Source organism: Halyomorpha halys, unplaced genomic scaffold (assembly GCF_000696795.3).
Source record: "Halyomorpha halys isolate HHAL.00 unplaced genomic scaffold, Hhal_1.1 Scaffold31.1, whole genome shotgun sequence".
Lineage (NCBI taxonomy): Eukaryota > Metazoa > Arthropoda > Insecta > Hemiptera > Pentatomidae > Halyomorpha > Halyomorpha halys.
The window spans coordinates 893574-910822 of NW_027107458.1; the positions used below are offsets into that span (position 1 = coordinate 893574).

The 17249-nt window shown below is 28.6% G+C and overlaps 1 protein-coding gene and 1 long non-coding RNA gene across 2 annotated transcripts; one reads left to right on the forward strand and one right to left on the reverse strand.

Moving 5' to 3' along the window:
- The first annotated feature begins 133 nt into the window (after window positions 1–133).
- On the forward strand, window positions 134–15391 carry LOC106685237 (isovaleryl-CoA dehydrogenase, mitochondrial). The gene is made up of 9 exons (XM_014427801.3): window positions 134–294; window positions 3490–3579; window positions 4279–4500; window positions 5752–5913; window positions 7559–7724; window positions 7797–7890; window positions 10659–10749; window positions 10827–10995; window positions 15177–15391. Exons 1-9 carry the CDS (start codon window positions 166–168, stop codon window positions 15311–15313), a joined length of 1260 nt encoding a protein of 419 aa, XP_014283287.1. The 5' UTR covers window positions 134–165; the 3' UTR covers window positions 15314–15391.
- LOC136795386 (uncharacterized) lies at window positions 13778–16779 on the reverse strand. Its single transcript, XR_010842970.1, has 2 exons — window positions 16329–16779; window positions 13778–13974 (listed from the first exon to the last, which is right to left on the reverse strand). It is a non-coding gene; the product is annotated as an uncharacterized lncRNA (long non-coding RNA).
- Window positions 16780–17249: the final 470 nt, after the last annotated feature.

A 17249-nucleotide genomic window follows, 5' to 3' on the forward strand; every position in this document is an offset into this window, starting at 1 on the left:
AAATTATAATTTGAATAATAATAAATTATAATTTGAATACATATTTTGAATATTTCCTTTTTTTATAATCTTCTAAAAATTCAAAAATAAACTATCTCCCTTATCATTAGAGATTAAAGTTATGCAATATGGTGATGTATTTCCCTCAAAGGGACAGTTGATAAAATGGCTTGCTTTAATACACTTTCGAGAAATAGTAGATCTTTAGTGAAAATTTCTAAATGTATATACAGTAGTCAGAGATCTTACACTGTTGATGACACAATATTTGGATTAAGTGAGGAACAAAAACAAGTAGGTGGATGCTAAAAAAAAAAAAAAAGTTATGGTTATTATTTGGTAAAATAAAGTTTAAAAGCTTATTTCATATTTCACTTTAAGATTTATTAAAAAATGTGTTTATTAAATGTTGTGAAGCTGTTTTCGAATAACAATGTTTTATTTCTCTTTATGGAAATAATATTTGGTCAAATATAGACCATTTTCAATGATTGAATATTAATTAATTTTGGCACAATATTTGGATTAAGTGAGGAACAAAAACAAGTAGGTGGATACTAAGAAAAAAAAAAGTTATGGTTATTATTTGGTAAAATAAAGTTTAAAAGCTTATTTCATATTTCACTTTAAGATTTATTAAAAAATGTGTTTATTAAATGTTATGAAGCTGTTTTCGAATAACAATGTTTTATTTCTCTTTATGGAAATGATATTTGGTCAAATATAGACCATTTTCAATGATTGAATATTAATTAATTTTATTTTAAAAGTGTAAAAGACATTTTATACCAAATAATAAAATTTCTTCAATCTTTATTTTGACATTTTAGTCTTGCTTTGAAATTCTCAAGATTAAAAGCTTTCTAAGGAAAAGAAGTTAAAAAGGCAGATATGAAACTTAAAGCAGAAGGAATCTGTTTTGTTTTTTTAATTTTCATTTAAAATACTTTGTATTTCACAAAGTAGTGAGATATAACCTATTTACATATATATAAATTATAAGAAACTTCATTAGTTTATACAATAAAATAAAAACGTAACAACTATTTTTATTTATGTACAGTATATTATAAGTTTTGATGGAATAGATAATGTATTTTATAATAATAAGCACTAGTATAATAAAGATGGTTTGTCATTTATTATGAAAGTACCAGTGGAGAATCCTGTCCCTATCATCCACTTCTTTTTTGTTTCAGATTTTTTTTTAAAGTACTTGGAATCTGAACTTTTTTTTAAATTTATATGATAATTGTTTTATTTTAAAGAGAATTGAATTACCTTTTAAATGAGTAGCTTTTAGCCATAATTTTTAGAAACACTTCTTGCTCATAGAATAAGGAGAACCACCATTAATAATTTCAGCTTTATAGCCATTATTGGTTTTGAGAAATAGTGACCAATAAGTTACTCTTAAGAAAAAAATTAAAAGGATTTCCATGGAAACCTGGGTCAGACAATAATTATTTTGAGGCAGCAACGAGAAATGAATCTTAACGTTCCCATTTTGGGGCTATATTGCCTGAATCAAACCCACAATATAAATAATAGGCACTCTAGGACCATTGTCCCATAGTCTATGGCTATCACTTTATATGATATATTCATCTTGTTACTATAACGATCTATTCATACTCTTGTAATCTGAAAAGTTTAGCATGTTAAAATTAAATAGTTTCATTAAAGACAAAGCATATTTTTTTTAAAATAACTATAACTATTGATATAATTGATCCAGATCAGTATTGGTTCATTTTTAAAACAGCTCCATTTTTAATTTTCAAATGATCTTTGTTATAAAGGGTAAGGGCTAGTATAAATATTATCTATAAAAAAATTGACTTTAAAATTTACTACAAAGTCTATATAAGAATAATGATAGTAGAACTCGATATTTGGACTCTATTTTTAACAATTGACAGACACTTATAAGCATTTTTAAAAGTTTTTTGTCCTTGGGAGTTAAAGGTTGGTTATCCATCTTATTCTTGGGAACTTCCCTCCTCTAAACTTTGTCTTTCCCTTTCAAGGCTACTTCAAGATAACATTCCGCCATATCGGTATAAATATGAGTTTCTTGGGCTGCAAGACAAATTAGGTGATGCCGACTTCATTTATATTAATGGCTTCAAGAACTCCTTCGATTGTGTGCAATGATGAACAGTTCTAATCTTCTCTGTCGCTGATATTTAGTAGTTACACAGCTGACTGCAGTTAGTTGCAATCTACAAGAGTTTCAATATTTTTCATCCTACAAAAAAAAAAAGAAATATTTTCTCAACAAACGCCCCAAAGCATATATTATTCATTACACTCTGCCAACAGAAATGGTATTTCATTCTTTTTTGGCCTGGGTCTCTGGACACTGTGGAATAGCTGGCAATGTACTGGCCGATAAGGCAGCAAAGGTCGCGGTTTCTGGAGGAATTCCATATCACAGAGTGCTTGTTAATGATTTCTTTGCCTTCATTAAGCTGAGGATTAAATTGAAATGGAAACAAACGTGGGCAAATTTTACTGATAATAAATAAAGAGAAATCAGAAGTCACATCAATCCTTTGATATCATCAACATTTTTGACGTGCCTTTGAATAGGCCATAGGCACCTGACCCATGGTTATTTTATGGCCAGCGATTCTCCACCTGTATGCCTAACTTGCCGGAACATGACTTTCTGTTAAACATATTTTGACTGAATGCCGAGCATATGACTTCCTCAAATCTTCATTTGGTTTACCAGCAGATATCCATTGCATCTTGCAAGATAACAAACAAACTGTAGATAAGCTTTTTGAGTTTCCCCACCATTCCAAACTCTACCATAAAATTTAATCAAATTTCACCACAAATGCCCATGTTGTTGTAGTTTCACATTTCAATTAATTCAATTCACAATTTTTTAATTAATTCAAAATTTCAATTTACAATTAAGGCAATAATGACCCATAAGTGATGAATGCCTTAAAATTATTAAATAAAAAAAGGTTTGTTTACTTGCAGTTTTTTAACATTATCTGAACAAGATTTGTTCCTGTACATCAGGATATTTTATCAACTCCTCTGTCTTGATCCGCTGCGTTAAAGGAACACCATCTAGCTCATCATCATGCATGCATAGTCCCCTGAGGCTTGAGATAAACCTGTTTTCAGGTTGGCCCAATGCAAAGTTATTCTTTTTTTCCCTCCCTTTGGACCTTCACAGAACATAGATCCATCTTTAAAAATATTAAATTAATAAAAATACATTTCACATAAATGCTTCATTACCAGATTTAAATTATTGTAATATAGTGTCAATAGTATGATTTTGTTTAATTTAGTATTCATGTTTTACATTGCCTTACTAAAAAAAAAAAATAAACACATATTGTAAATTAGTAATTTTTTGACTTTTTTTTCCAATTGGTTATATATTTTTTTTATAAATCTTTGAAACTATTGTCAAAATAATAGCATGTTTAATAATTTCATTCCTTTTTAAACTTTCAGTTGAGAGAGACTATTCATAATTTTTGTCAGAAAGAGTTAGCACCCTTTGCAGCCCAGATCGACAAGGAAGATGGTTTTCATAATTTAAGGGTAAAGAATCATAATTCGTGAAAAATTATTGTTAAAATAATATTAATTTTATATGTCTTTTGATCAATTTAATTATTAATAGTTTGATGAAATATTTTATCTGAAGAAAATCTCATTTGTTTCAGATTTAAAAGATACTATTATGTGTGTCACAATTACAATATCTGTTTATCGATAAATCTTTGCACTCATAATAAAATTAGTGGTTAATTTAACTACTTTAACCATATTTAAGTAGTTGTTTATAGTACAGATTTAAAACATTTTTTTCATTCATAAAATTTTCCGTTGTTTTGAACTATAACTTAACACAATAATAACTTTCAATGAATAGTTAACACAAAATGATTTTGATGTGGTATCAATTTTAAATTAGTTTATTCAATAATTAAATGAAGTATTTTAACTTTAATGGTACTTTTATATAAATCTGTAATATAAATGCGTAAATACTACTTATTAATATAATAAAATTTGTAGTTGAGTTAATTATTAATAATTAATAACATACGATTCATGATTACTTCTGGTTAGTCTATCTATGTGGTTATAATGGTTAATAAATCTATTTATTAATATATTTTATTGAGAGACTCCTTTTCAGTAATCTCTACTATACTCATAAATAAAAATATACTAATCATTTAAATAAATTTATGTAATAAAATAGTCCACTTTTTATAAGTGTTTGTCCTGAAGGATTTCTGGAAACAGCTGGGAAACCTTGGAGCTCTTGGAATTACAGCATCAACAGCCTATGGAGGAAGTGAGGGCAAATATTTGGATCATGTCATTATTACAGAAGAGATTTCTCGCGCCTCTGCCAGCATTGGGCTTTCTTATGTAGCTCATTCAAACCTTTGTGTTAATCAACTTAGTTTAAATGGCAATGAGGAGCAAAAACAGAAATATTTGCCAAAGGTAATTAATCCAAGTTAATATATTACATTGTAATTCTTAGAAACATTTAGTTTTTAATTACTTAACATTGTAGTGTAAAGGTTGTCTGAAGAATGTTCATTTTTATTTCAAATCTTATTTAACACTAAGAGTTCGGGAGAATTTACACACCTTAAATGAAGGGATAGAATCATTTGGCCAACTGCCATATTTTATACTCTTTATTCTCAATTTAATTTGAATTTGTTTTTGAACCTCTAAGAATGGTAAGTCCATATCATCACAACCTCATCCCCTCTCCCTGCTCTAAAAAAGACACCTTTACCCCTGAACCTTAATTCTATTCAATTTTATCTCTTTGGTCCTTATCAGATAGAAATCTGTCCTGATTTGTGACTAAAACCTTGACAATTGAAGTGTCTATTATGAAAGAAGAGAATTTAGAAAATTGCCCTATTTTGAGAATGGATTCGTGCTAACAGTAAGTGCACTAACTTCGGTAATAATGTATTCTAAGCCATGAGATTATTTTAGTTAAGTTTAAACTCTATAAAGTCTTATCTTGCTTTGGTTGAAGGTTTAATAGATAAGAACTATACCAGAGGTTTTTATAAGGCCATTAATATGGTTGTGATCATACAATTATGCCTCTCTATGACATAATATAATTGTTCATAAAACTGAAATTTATGGGTTTAAAATTTTCTTAATACATTGTTGACATTAAATGGTGATGTTTTAGTTGACTGAATGTTCATGGTCTATTACAAAAGTATTTTTTTATTTGCTTATTTTTTACAATTACAATAGTTTTATACTTATGTTTCCACCTCTAATTCAATGATACTTATTACTATTTCTATCTGTGAGATATATTGCACCTGATCTTGTCATCTAAATATTTGTATTCCGATTATTCGCAATATTATATAAAAAATATTATTTTAAAACATCAATAGAGCCATTTTTAAGAGAAAATTTCATTTCTTTAATTTTTCCTTAGGTCTAAAGCAATTTAATTTTTAATCTCACAGATAAGTTATCTCTAAATGTTTTAGAATCTGTAGTGCACTAAAAATTTTGATGCTTAGAGTCAAAATGTCGAGAAATATCTAAGTAATATATTGAGATGTTAATTCCCAAACCTCCGAACAATATAAACTCTCCAGTTTTACAGCATAGTTAGGAGATTTTGGGATTAAGGTCATGATATGCTAATATAAAATAAGAAAATTTCTTAACTAATATTTTTTAGTTATTTTATCTAATCAGCTATGCTCTGGAGAGCATATTGGTGCTCTGGCGATGTCTGAACCCAATGCAGGATCTGATGTTGTGTCTATGAAATTAAAGGCTGATAAAAAAGGGGACTACTACATCCTCAATGGAACCAAATTCTGGATTACCAATGGTCCCGATGCTGATGTTCTTGTAGTAAGTCGAACTGTATCATCTAATATTTTGTTATATTCTTCTTTATTTATATTTTTCTTCGGTTGAATTCTTCTTTACTTATATTGGTTTTTTTGTTATATTTTTCATTGCCAACAGTTTCATTAAATATTGAAAACTTTAAAATTATTGCCTATATCTAAGATATACTATTGTAATTCCAACTTTGCTTATTTTGATTTCATTATTATATTTGAATTATTACGGCCACATTTTCTGTGCAAGAAGCTAAAATATGGTCAAATATGCAGCACATCAAATATAAAGATTAATCACTCTTCATGAACCTGTCAAAGGTTAATTATCATGTAACTTATGATAATTTACCTTTGACATAAAGATAAGTCATAACTATTTTTTAATCTTCATTTTGTTTCCCACTTGTAAATGTATCGTCATAATATTTATTATATTGAAGTAATTAGAATGATGTTTTGTCTGTTTATTCAATATAAAAGTGTTGTGTTGGATTTACATTAAATGAATGTTTCTTATGAAAGTATTTTAAATTTTTGTTTAGCAACTAATTCTTTCAGTTTTGATATTAATAATTATTTTATAAATTTGTTTTAAGAAATTATAGTTGTTATAAACAGTATATAAGAAAATTAGGCTTTAACCCGGCAGGGTTACTTTTTTGTTACCTAAGAAGTGCCCCTTTAACATTTATCTCATGGTAGACGTTTTGGACTATTTTTTTTTATATAGTTGGTATATGATGATGGTAAAAATCTTCAGATTACTTTAAATGCAATTTGAAATTGAAATTGTAAAATTTCATTAAAAAAAAGAAACACAGGAGGTGTCCAGGTGAGCAAAATGCTCAAGTAAGAAAAAAAAGATGTCATGTTAGGGGTGTACTGGTGAGAGAAATGCTCAGTTGCGAGGAGGCCAGAGCAAAACTGAATTGAGTATAGGTGGGGAGGTAAAAAAAGGAACAAAAGTATAAACAAAAAAGATCAAATACTGTGAGAATATAGACATTTATTTCCCACTATGAGTAAAATAAGCACTTCCCGGATTAAATATTATAGAAGGAAGTGCTCAGATATTTTGTTTTCATTTTTTATATTATTAATAATTTGATATATGTATTTTTTGAATAATATACAAATTATTTCCCAAAAAAAAAATTAGAATGTTTTGTAGTAAGCAAATATCTATAGTATTTAAATTACTATTTAAAGAAATTTGACATGAAGACATTATAGCATACATCATTATATCTTCTATAATATGCAATAAGGATATAGAAACACAGAAAAGCAAATATATATGAAGCTATCAATCATAAAGTATGGCCAAAAACTTTTAATATACTACAAACATTTTTTAAATTCATCTCAGAGCTCTTTAGCATGAATTATTACTCTAAAAATAGTAAATTGTTTGGAACAATATGAATGTATCCTTATTTTGACATAGGTCAGCGACGCACAATATCAGGAGGTATACAGTGAAAAAAATATTTGTTTGAACAAAGAAAAGGATTGTGATGATTTAAGAATTATCTTAATCTTTCTAAATCACGTCATCACACACTGAAATGAAAATTGACATTGATTATTTATTATATATAATATTATATTGTTATAATACGCTAGTAAAATTATTTATAAATGTTTAGGTATATGCTAAAACAAATCCCAACTCACAAAAACCACAGCATGGAATAACAGCTTTCATTATTGAAAAGGGAATGGAAGGCTTCAAATGTGCTCAGAAGTTGAACAAACTTGGAATGCGTGGATCAAACACTGGTGAACTGGTATTTGAAGATGTTAAGGTGCCCGGTATGTTATTTTTGCAAGTGTTTCTACAAAGTTTTTGTTTCTGATTAATTGTATTATAAATCTTTATTTCAGCACAAAACATCGTGGGAAAGGAAAATAAAGGAGTCTACGTCCTCATGTCAGGTTTGGATCTAGAAAGGCTAGTGATCAGTGGGGGTCCATTAGGGTAATGCTTTAAGAAAAAATTTTATTTATAATTTATTTAGGCATTTAGTCCATTTGTATTTCTTTTCTGTGCTAATTATAAAGTTAGGGATGTGACGGTCATGTGGGTTGGGGCATAGGTCCCAGTGTGCCCAGTTCGGAACGTTGTGAGTTTCAATCCCTCCTGGAGCAGTTAATATTTAGGTCCCGAGAAAAGAATCTTGACATTCTCAACTTGGTTAGCACGCATCGGCAACTCCTGGTAGCCAGAAAGACTACTAGGCCCACTTGCTGGACTAGTTTTCCCCTCCAGATACAAATATGCTAAAGTTAATTATTTATTTTATCTTCTTATCATAATTTTTAAAATAAAATTGTTATTACTGCTTCATTTTATTTAGTGAAAATTCCACAAATTATTAAAAAATAGTTGATTATCTCAATTAATTATTTTATTACATCAGTAAATAACAAATGATAAAATATCATGTTTTCACTCATACATGGATATTTGTATCTTCACTAATAATGGCCTAATTAAGATCTGTGAGGTTGATATTATTGTAAAAATTATGAATTAAAAATCTAAAATATGAGGGTTTTCCTTCTATCCTTATAGAGATAAACCACTATATGGCTGTATAAAACATTTAATTAGTTGCCGTTTGGAAACAATAAAGCCAATGATAAAATCCAAGGATTGTTGTTAGATGACCTGTAACTTTGGTGCCAAATCTCTAAAAATTTGGCCCAGTAATTTTGTAGAAAATCTGTAGATGGAGGACAGATAGATTTTTTTAATTAAATTTTTGGATTCTACTTATCATGAAATATAAAACCTCAAAATATAAGGGAATGATAAATTTGTTTTTCTTGATTGTTATTGAAAATAATAAATTAAAAAAGGATAAATAAACAAGATAAAGTTTGTCTTTAGAAGTCTGTGGTAGTTTCAAAACTAATATTCCTCGAATAAAATAAACATTTTTAGTAGAATGGACAGATTAATCTGAAACATCGAAACTGAATTGATTTAATAAAGTTTTTTTTTTTTAATTTTAGGCCAATTTTATCATGAAAAACAAAGAGTATAATTCATATTTTCTAGTTTTTTGTTCTATTGTTTAGTTCCTGTCTACAGGATAATATGGAATAGACTTGTTTTAAAAGGTTCAATGATGAACTGAACAGAAATTAATCATATATGAAATGTACATAAAACATTCAGTAAGAAAAAGTATTTATAAAATTAAGAAAAGGATTTTCTTAGAGATAATAGAACAAGATATATATTTGATTGAAGGTCTTTATGAATTAAATAAACATATAAATGGTAGTAAACAATATTCCATTACTCAATTTGAAAAAAAAAATATTTAAGTGATACAGATTTAGTTTCTGTGGTTTTTACTGTATAACATTATTCTATTGTAGGAAGATAGTCTGGGTTAGGGTCAATAAAGGTATCAAAATTGTATAAGAAAACTATTGTTAACCAACGTTTTGGCCCACTTTGCAGGGCTTCGTCAGGGCTAAATAAAAAAACAAAATACAAATATTATAGAATTGAATGAACATTAAAATAAAAAATATTTCAAAACAATTGTTATGTTTAAGAAATATGTACAAAGTAATAAAAATAATAATATCAGGAAGTATACATGTAGGTGGACTAGAAAATAGTTACTAATAAATACAACTAAGAGTAATTAAGTTCTAAATATAGCTCTTGACTAATAAATTGTAGAAAAAATGCTGGTTAGAACTTGTTATAAATATGGTAAAGAGATAAGTGTAAGAGGTTAAACAGATAAGTAAAGTAAATATGGCATAGATGGGGCATAGTAATATGTAAAATTGAAATATTAATAAAATTAATAAAAATAACAAATAAACATAGGGGGAAGTACCTGTCCGGATGAAATAAAGATGAATACTGAGGAGGTTGAGAAACAGAAAGTCAGGTAGAAAATTTCCCCACTTACTACACAAACCCTAAAGGAAGGGTAAGATTTTTTATAATATATAGATTGGTAAACCGACAGAAATCTCTTATCTAATATTACAATATGCAAGTAGTTTTCTTTTACTGTTTTGATAACTTTATAGACCACCACCCAGATTGTCTTCCTAAAATCTACTTCATACAATCAACTATATTTTTCCAACTATCTTCTATTTTATTTTTAAATAAATAGATTAGAGATATCTATGTACTTTCAAGGCTTGATTTAGTTTCATGGTTTTGATAGACTAATGGTATTGCAAGATTTTTACTACCTACCATTGATCTGAACTGTCGAACTGATACATCTTTTTATTCGTGAAGGCTAATATTTTTCAGTATAGGAAGCTTTTTAATAATTACTCCTTCACATTTATATGCTACTTATTTGTGGTGTTTACAGACTATATGGTCAACTATAAAATTTTAATATTTTTTATTAAATTATCTTCAATTTAATAAGTATAATTACTACATTTGATAAATCAATTTTCATAAAATATAAATGTTTATTTCCACATTTCATCATATTAAATTTGACATCTTGTAACCTCTTACCTCCTGATTGATCTCCAGATTAATGCTTGGACCTCTTTCAAACCAAGATCCTTAACCAGGCAAAGACCAATATTTTTTTCTTAAATAATTTAATGAATTAAACCATGTTTTTTCTGTTTAAGAAACCAGCTCCCTATCCAGTATGTTCCTTTTTTTTCAGCTTTCATCTAGCTTAGTCTTGTTGATTATGTTTAAAAATACCAGTCGAACTCTTCTTTATTTTACAGTATAATGCAAGCATGTTGTGACGTAGCATTTGATTATGTCCACAACAGGACTCAGTTTAATCAACCAATTGGAACATTTCAATTGATACAGGTTAGAATTAAATTTTGAGCAATCATCTTTTCTGATTTTCTCATACTTAAAGTCTGAAGAGTTAAAATTTGTTCTAGGGGAAAATAGCTGAAATGTATACAAGTTTAAGTGCATGTAGAAGTTACGTATATAATGTTGCTCGTGCTTGTGATGTAGGGCATAAGAATAGGAAAGACTGTGCTGGAGCTCTGATGTTTTCAGCTGAATCAGCGACTAAGGTGGCCCTTGATGCTGTTCAGTGCCTCGGTAAGAATGACAGATTACTTTAAAATATATTATGATTATATTGCATTATACAATAAAATTGTTTTTTTCACATTGACTGTTGTCTAAAAGAAAATTGATAAAAAGTAGTTTTGGAATTGTAAGAGTCACATTTCTGAAGAACTACTCCAAACAGTGCAGTAAGTGATGTACCTAGGAGGGAAACAAGGTAGTGCTGCACCCTAGGTCCTACTCACAGCACTACAGAAAGTACTCAGGATTGGGGCCTTTTGGACTTAATGGAATGATAAATTAAAAAAAGAAAATTAAAAAACAAAGTTATTGTTTTAAATTAAAAAATAATATAATATAATTATAATTAGGAATGTACCTTTAAACCTTTAATAAAAATCAATTAAATGATCTTTAACCTCCAAAATTAATATTTTAAAATAAACTACTTACAGAATTGAACTTAATGTTCAATTGTATTATCTTTATTTTTTGTATTTAAGATAAAAGTATAATTATATTTTAAATATTAAATTATTTTAATAATTATTCTATCCTTAATTTTATTAATGAAATGTATAATCCTTTAGAATAAAGTTTCTGCAATTCCAAATAATATAATTCTATATTTTATAAAAAATAAATCAATGGGAGGGTAATTCTAAGACCATAGACAATTATCCCATCCAAAAAGAATTGGACACTTTCTGAAAATTCATTAAGTAGTTATTATTATATGAAAAAATTCTTTCGGTATTTGGAAAGGAATTTGTTAATATTTGTCATTAAATAAGTCATTTAATATTTCAATATCTGATAACATCATCATATTTGTCTGAATTATCATATCATTAATTTCATTTATGATCCATTCTTTTTTATATCAATGGGTTGCAAACTTTTGGCTTTCTTCTAAAAATAAACCATCATTTATAATATACTTTATAATCTCTGGTTTATATCTATTGAGTATTGGCCAAAAAATACATGTCCCTCATTTATACACTATATAAAACAGAAACTAGTTAGGAATAAATTAAAAAAGTAAATATGAAGGGATTATATTCGGGGATGTGGTTAAAAGTAAACAAAAAACAGTTAACAACTATTTATTTGCTGATGTTTTACCCAACTTTGTAGAGTTTCATAAGGGCTAAAAAGATACAAAAACAACTAAAAATATTTTGATGTAGTAAGATAATACGATAAAAAAAAGTAAATTAAGGTAGGGAATTATTATTATATAAAAATGGACAAAAAGAAGAAATAAAAATAGTTGTAGTACAAAATAGACAATGATAAGTATATAATATATATTTTATTATCCTACAATGTCTAAATATTTTTATAATTTTTTTTTTTTTAAATTCCCCTCCCTTGCTATTTCTGGCATATGGGGTAAAGCAGCAGTGTTGTAGTGCACTTGAGTTTGCACATTCCACTGCTCCCAAAAATCAACAATTTTTTTTTTACAAAATTATTATTATAAAATAATAATGATAGGGGATTCATTTTAATTATTATAGGGAACGATTTTAACTGGTGCAGCTCAGCGCATTGAACGCCTTACTGATGGGCTGCACCTTGTCTACTGCACCCGTCCAGTTGCCTTCTGCAGTTTGCCAGCCTGGTTCAGCCCTCCTGGTCTAAACCTGGTTCAGCCCTCCTGGTCTCAGTCTGGGTCTGCTTTCTCTTCTTCCGGTGGCTCACCGATGTTGGTCGGTCAATTCCTTCCCATTGTGAAATGATTGGGGCCCACTACCTGCTTCCACCCATAAATGAACTCCCTGAAGAAAGGATAATTTCCTTCTTCTATCCAACGGGGGAAATCCGACTCAACAAGGGTGAAAATCGCAGTTTTTCTCGGCAGCCTGACTCGGTATCCTTCCATGGAGGAGCAATCTACTACTACGTGTTCTGCTGTTTCAGGAACTCAGCAAGTGGGGCACTGAGGGTCGATGTTCTTTCCAAAGCTACACAGCTTCCCCCGAAACCCCCAATGTCTTGTTAGGATCTGTAAGACCCAATAGTCCGAGAGGACCCATTTAGCCTTCAATCTAGAAAGTACGTTGGAGAAGAATTTTCTCAAAGTAGCGCCCTTCTGGCTTGCTACCCACTGTCTATTCCACTCTTCTATTGAATCCTCTTGCAGCATTTTCTTCCATAAGTTTGGAGTCTCGCCAATCTTCTTTCGGAGTTCCTCCGGTAGCGCTTCCAGTCCCTGTCTATTTATTTCATATTTAAGGACATCCTTCCTGAGGATGAGGTCCAGGGGCATCGCTCCGGCCAGCACTTGCACCGCCTCATGTGACACCATTCTGTATGTTTTCATAACCCTCAGCAGAGCCAATCTCTGTATGGTGGCCAGTCTCATTATCATTTTAATCCTCATGAAGCTCTACAAGATGAGGCAAAACATCAACAATTAAATAGTTGTTAACTATTTTTTGTTTCCTTTTGACTGAACCCCCAACTGTCTTCTTAATACTTTGAAAAAAAAATGGTCAATCATTTGTATTGTAATATGCTCTTTTTTAGTAAATATGTAGTATATTTTGATGTATAAATGGTTTTAATATGTTTTATTTTATGTTTTATTTTATGTATCATTTTAATATTCATTGCTTTGTTTATCCAAAAAGCAAACTAACCAAGTTTCATTGTTTATAATAACTTCGTGATACAAAAAAACAAGATGGCGGTATGTTGTCAAGGCCACATTGAGTAGATTCAAATATCATAAAAACTATTTTAACTCTTCCCATCATAATTGAAAATACAGTAAATTAAAGGAAAAATAGAAATCAAGAAATAGTGCTAATGAATAATATTCAGAAAGTAAATCATTTGGAAAAATCCCTAACTATTGTGCGACAAGCGATGTTTACATGGAACCTCAAGGCAGGTTTTGGTTTTTGAACATGTGTCAGTTCTGTTTGTGGCGCCAAGGAGAGAGGAGTATGAAGAGGTGGTCGTCAGTTTCTGTCAAGAAGGAAGCCATATTTGATGCTAGGACAGGACAATAAGATGAAGAACAAAGAGCATCAAGGATCTCAAAAGGAAGACCGTGAGCTTGGTTAGTTTTGTATGCATAATAATAGATACATGTGTAAAATAGATTTTAATTTAAATTAAGAAAAATTATTGTATCTGTATTCTGATTGTCTAGCAACCACACGCCCTGAGATTAAGAGTCTCTCTCTCTCTCTTTTTGTATAATAAAATTAAGAGTCTTTTTATATTATAAAATTTAAATATAATTCTATTATCCATTTGATATTAGTGTTCTTAATTTGAACCCAAAGTTATTCTTTAATATTTGAAATAAGTTATAAAAACTATTAAGATTCTTAATATTTTAATTTTTATATTTTTTAAAAATATTACAGTATACATAAAAGTAAACTAAAAAAAAAAAGCAGGTGGTTTGTGAAAATTGGCAATAAAATGAGTGTTTATTAGAGTGTACCTTAATAGTTGAATATCTTGAAATATCTGAAGTATTTTTTTTTGATAAATTTAATGGAACTCCTCCACTTTTCTTAATTCTGAGTTTGGGAGTAGGAAAAAAGTCAAAAGTCATTACTTTAACTTTCTTCATCACCATGATACCAGTAGTCATCACTGTAATACCTAAAAAAAAGTTAATTTTTGAAATTTGTAACAAAGAAAGGAATTTTAGTCTGCTTAACAACTTTGCCATTACCAGTTGAGCATTATTAGTACAAACATTTTTTAAAATATGGGTTTTATTAGCTATTTTTTTTTCAATTTAGTTGCTGTAACAGTCCATAATCTTAGAAATTAATTTATTAATAAAAACCCTTGAATTTTTCTATTTTCAGTCAACATTATGAATGATATTTCCATACTGTTTTCTTGTTTTTTAATCTGAAGTTTGAGTATTCTGTTGACAAAAATCCAATGTCATCAATTTAATCTTAATAAATATCTAGAAATATTTTAGATTAGGCTATAGAGGTTTTGGACGAAATGCCAGTCGCTGCATATTTTTCATTTACTTGTTTGTTTTTTTGTTTTTTTAAAAAGTTACTTACCTTCATATGATATATTAATGGGGAGACATCCAATCCTGAAATTTCTAAGTCATAGTTAATGAAATTAATACAGAAACTTATTAGATCCTTGATTAAACTTTCTATAGTAAGTCAAAAATTAATGCTATTTTTGAAGAAAATATTTGGTTTTAGGAGGAAATGGCTATACCAACGACTATCCTACTGGAAGGCATCTTAGGGATGCCAAACTCTACGAAATAGGTGCTGGTACAAGTGAAGTTCGACGACTTGTTATTGGTAGAGCAATCAATGAAGAATATTTAAAATAAGACAATTTCCAAAATCTCTCTATATTTTAAAATTGTATTCAAATTTTATTTTTAATAATAAATAAATTAAAAAAATGTCTTTCTATCTAACATGAGTTAAACCAATCAAGCATACTTTCAAGTCTGTTTATGACAGTCATAGCTTAGAATATTTAAAAAAGGGTACACAGATCTTGAATATTGAAATCTACTGAACTAACAGAACTTACTTTAAGACAGCACTTACATGAAATTAAATAATTTCAAATGCTTCCTTAAATTAAACCATTATCAAAATTTAATTTAACTCTAATTAAAAGAGCTTTTTATTAAAATGTTCCTTATGAAGTCATTTCAAACAAAATTTTTATATAATTTATAATCCTAATCATTTCTAAACAATAAGAACATCATGGAGCTTATTGTATTCCTTATTCCTTCCAATATTATTTTAAAACAAAACATTGCTAAATTAGGTTAACTTCTTAAATATAAGTATTTATGGGGAATTAAAATAACCTTATAACTTCAACCATCCTTTAATTATTAATATGATGATGTTTCGAACTTGTGTCCATTTTCAAATTGATTCCTAGAATCATAAATTAAATTTCTCAACAATCTTAGAATTTGTTAAATAAATAATTTTGTTTTAAACATAATAACCTTTTTTTAATATATAATATGCTCTGTTTGAGTAAATAGTATATTTTGATGTATAAAGGGTTTTTAATATGTTTTATTTTATGTATCATTTTAATATTGTTCATTTGTTTTGTTGAACCAAAAACCAAGCCAACCAATTTTCATTGTCCATAATAAATTCGTGATTCAAAACAAAACCAAGATGGCGGTTCATATTCTTCAAAAATTCTGTTGAATCAAGGCCATGTTGAGCAGACTCAAATATCATAAAAACTATTTTAACTCTTCCCATCATAATTGAAAATACAGTGAATTTAAGAAAAAATAGAAGTAAAGAAACAGTGCTAAAGAATAATATTCAGAAAGTAAATCATTTGCAAAAATCCCTAACTGTTGTGCGACAATCGATGTTTACATGGAACATTGAGGCAGGTTTTGGATTTTGGCATTCATTCGTTGTTTGGGCACGAATGGGAAATGATGTTTCCAGGATGAGGAGGTCCTCATGAATTTCTGTCCAGCAAGGTTGAATATCTTGAAAAAAGAGGACAACAAAGAATCGCCCAAGAAGAAAAAGGGACTCTTTGTTTGGACCGCCTAACAACACACTTCGATGGATAAGAAGTAACTAAAAAACTTTAAGAGGACTAATACTTTGTTTTGTTGGTGTTTGTTTACTGAGAGATTGTCAGCAGTCAGTGTTAGTTAATTGAGCAAATCATCAAAAGAAGAGTCTATGAAATTGGTTAGTTTTGTTATACTTAAATTTAAATACATGTGTAAAAGAGATATTAATTTAATTAAGTGTTAATAGTAAAAGTGTCTGTTTCTGATTGCCTAGAAACCCGCCCTGAGATTAAGAGTCTATTATATTATAAAATTCTATTATCTATTTATATATGTATATATAGTTGACCGTAAAAATTGATATATAGGAAGATGGTCAGGGTTGCGGTCAAAAGTGAAACAAATATAGTTTGCAAATATTTATTTTCCAACGTTTCGCCCCACTTTGCAGGGCTTCATCAGTTGTTATCATTGTTTATTTATTTTTCTTACTTATTTCTTTGTAATTTTTTATTTTTTTTATTACTTCTTTCACAATTATTGTTATTATTCCTATATTGTTTTTGTTTTCTTCGATATAATCTCCTATTATTTGTAACGATATTTGTCATTCTAATTTTACTTAGTTATTATAATTATCATGTAATTACTCATGTACCGTATCATTCTGTATCTTTCTCTTATTATTTTTATTTTTCGTCAAATTTTTATCACTACTTCCTGTATACGCGACATATTTGAAATC

Bases quoted from the DNA above. Each gene is read 5' to 3' on its own strand.
- LOC106685237 (XM_014427801.3), top strand. From the start codon at position 166: ATGGCTTGCTTTAATACACTTTCGAGAAATAGTAGATCTTTAGTGAAA. The intron at 295-3,489 runs GTAGGTGGATGC...TTAAACTTTCAG, and splicing joins TAAGTGAGGAACAAAAACAA to TTGAGAGAGACTATTCATAA. The intron at 10,996-15,176 runs GTAAGAATGACA...ATTTGGTTTTAG, and splicing joins TGATGCTGTTCAGTGCCTCG to GAGGAAATGGCTATACCAAC.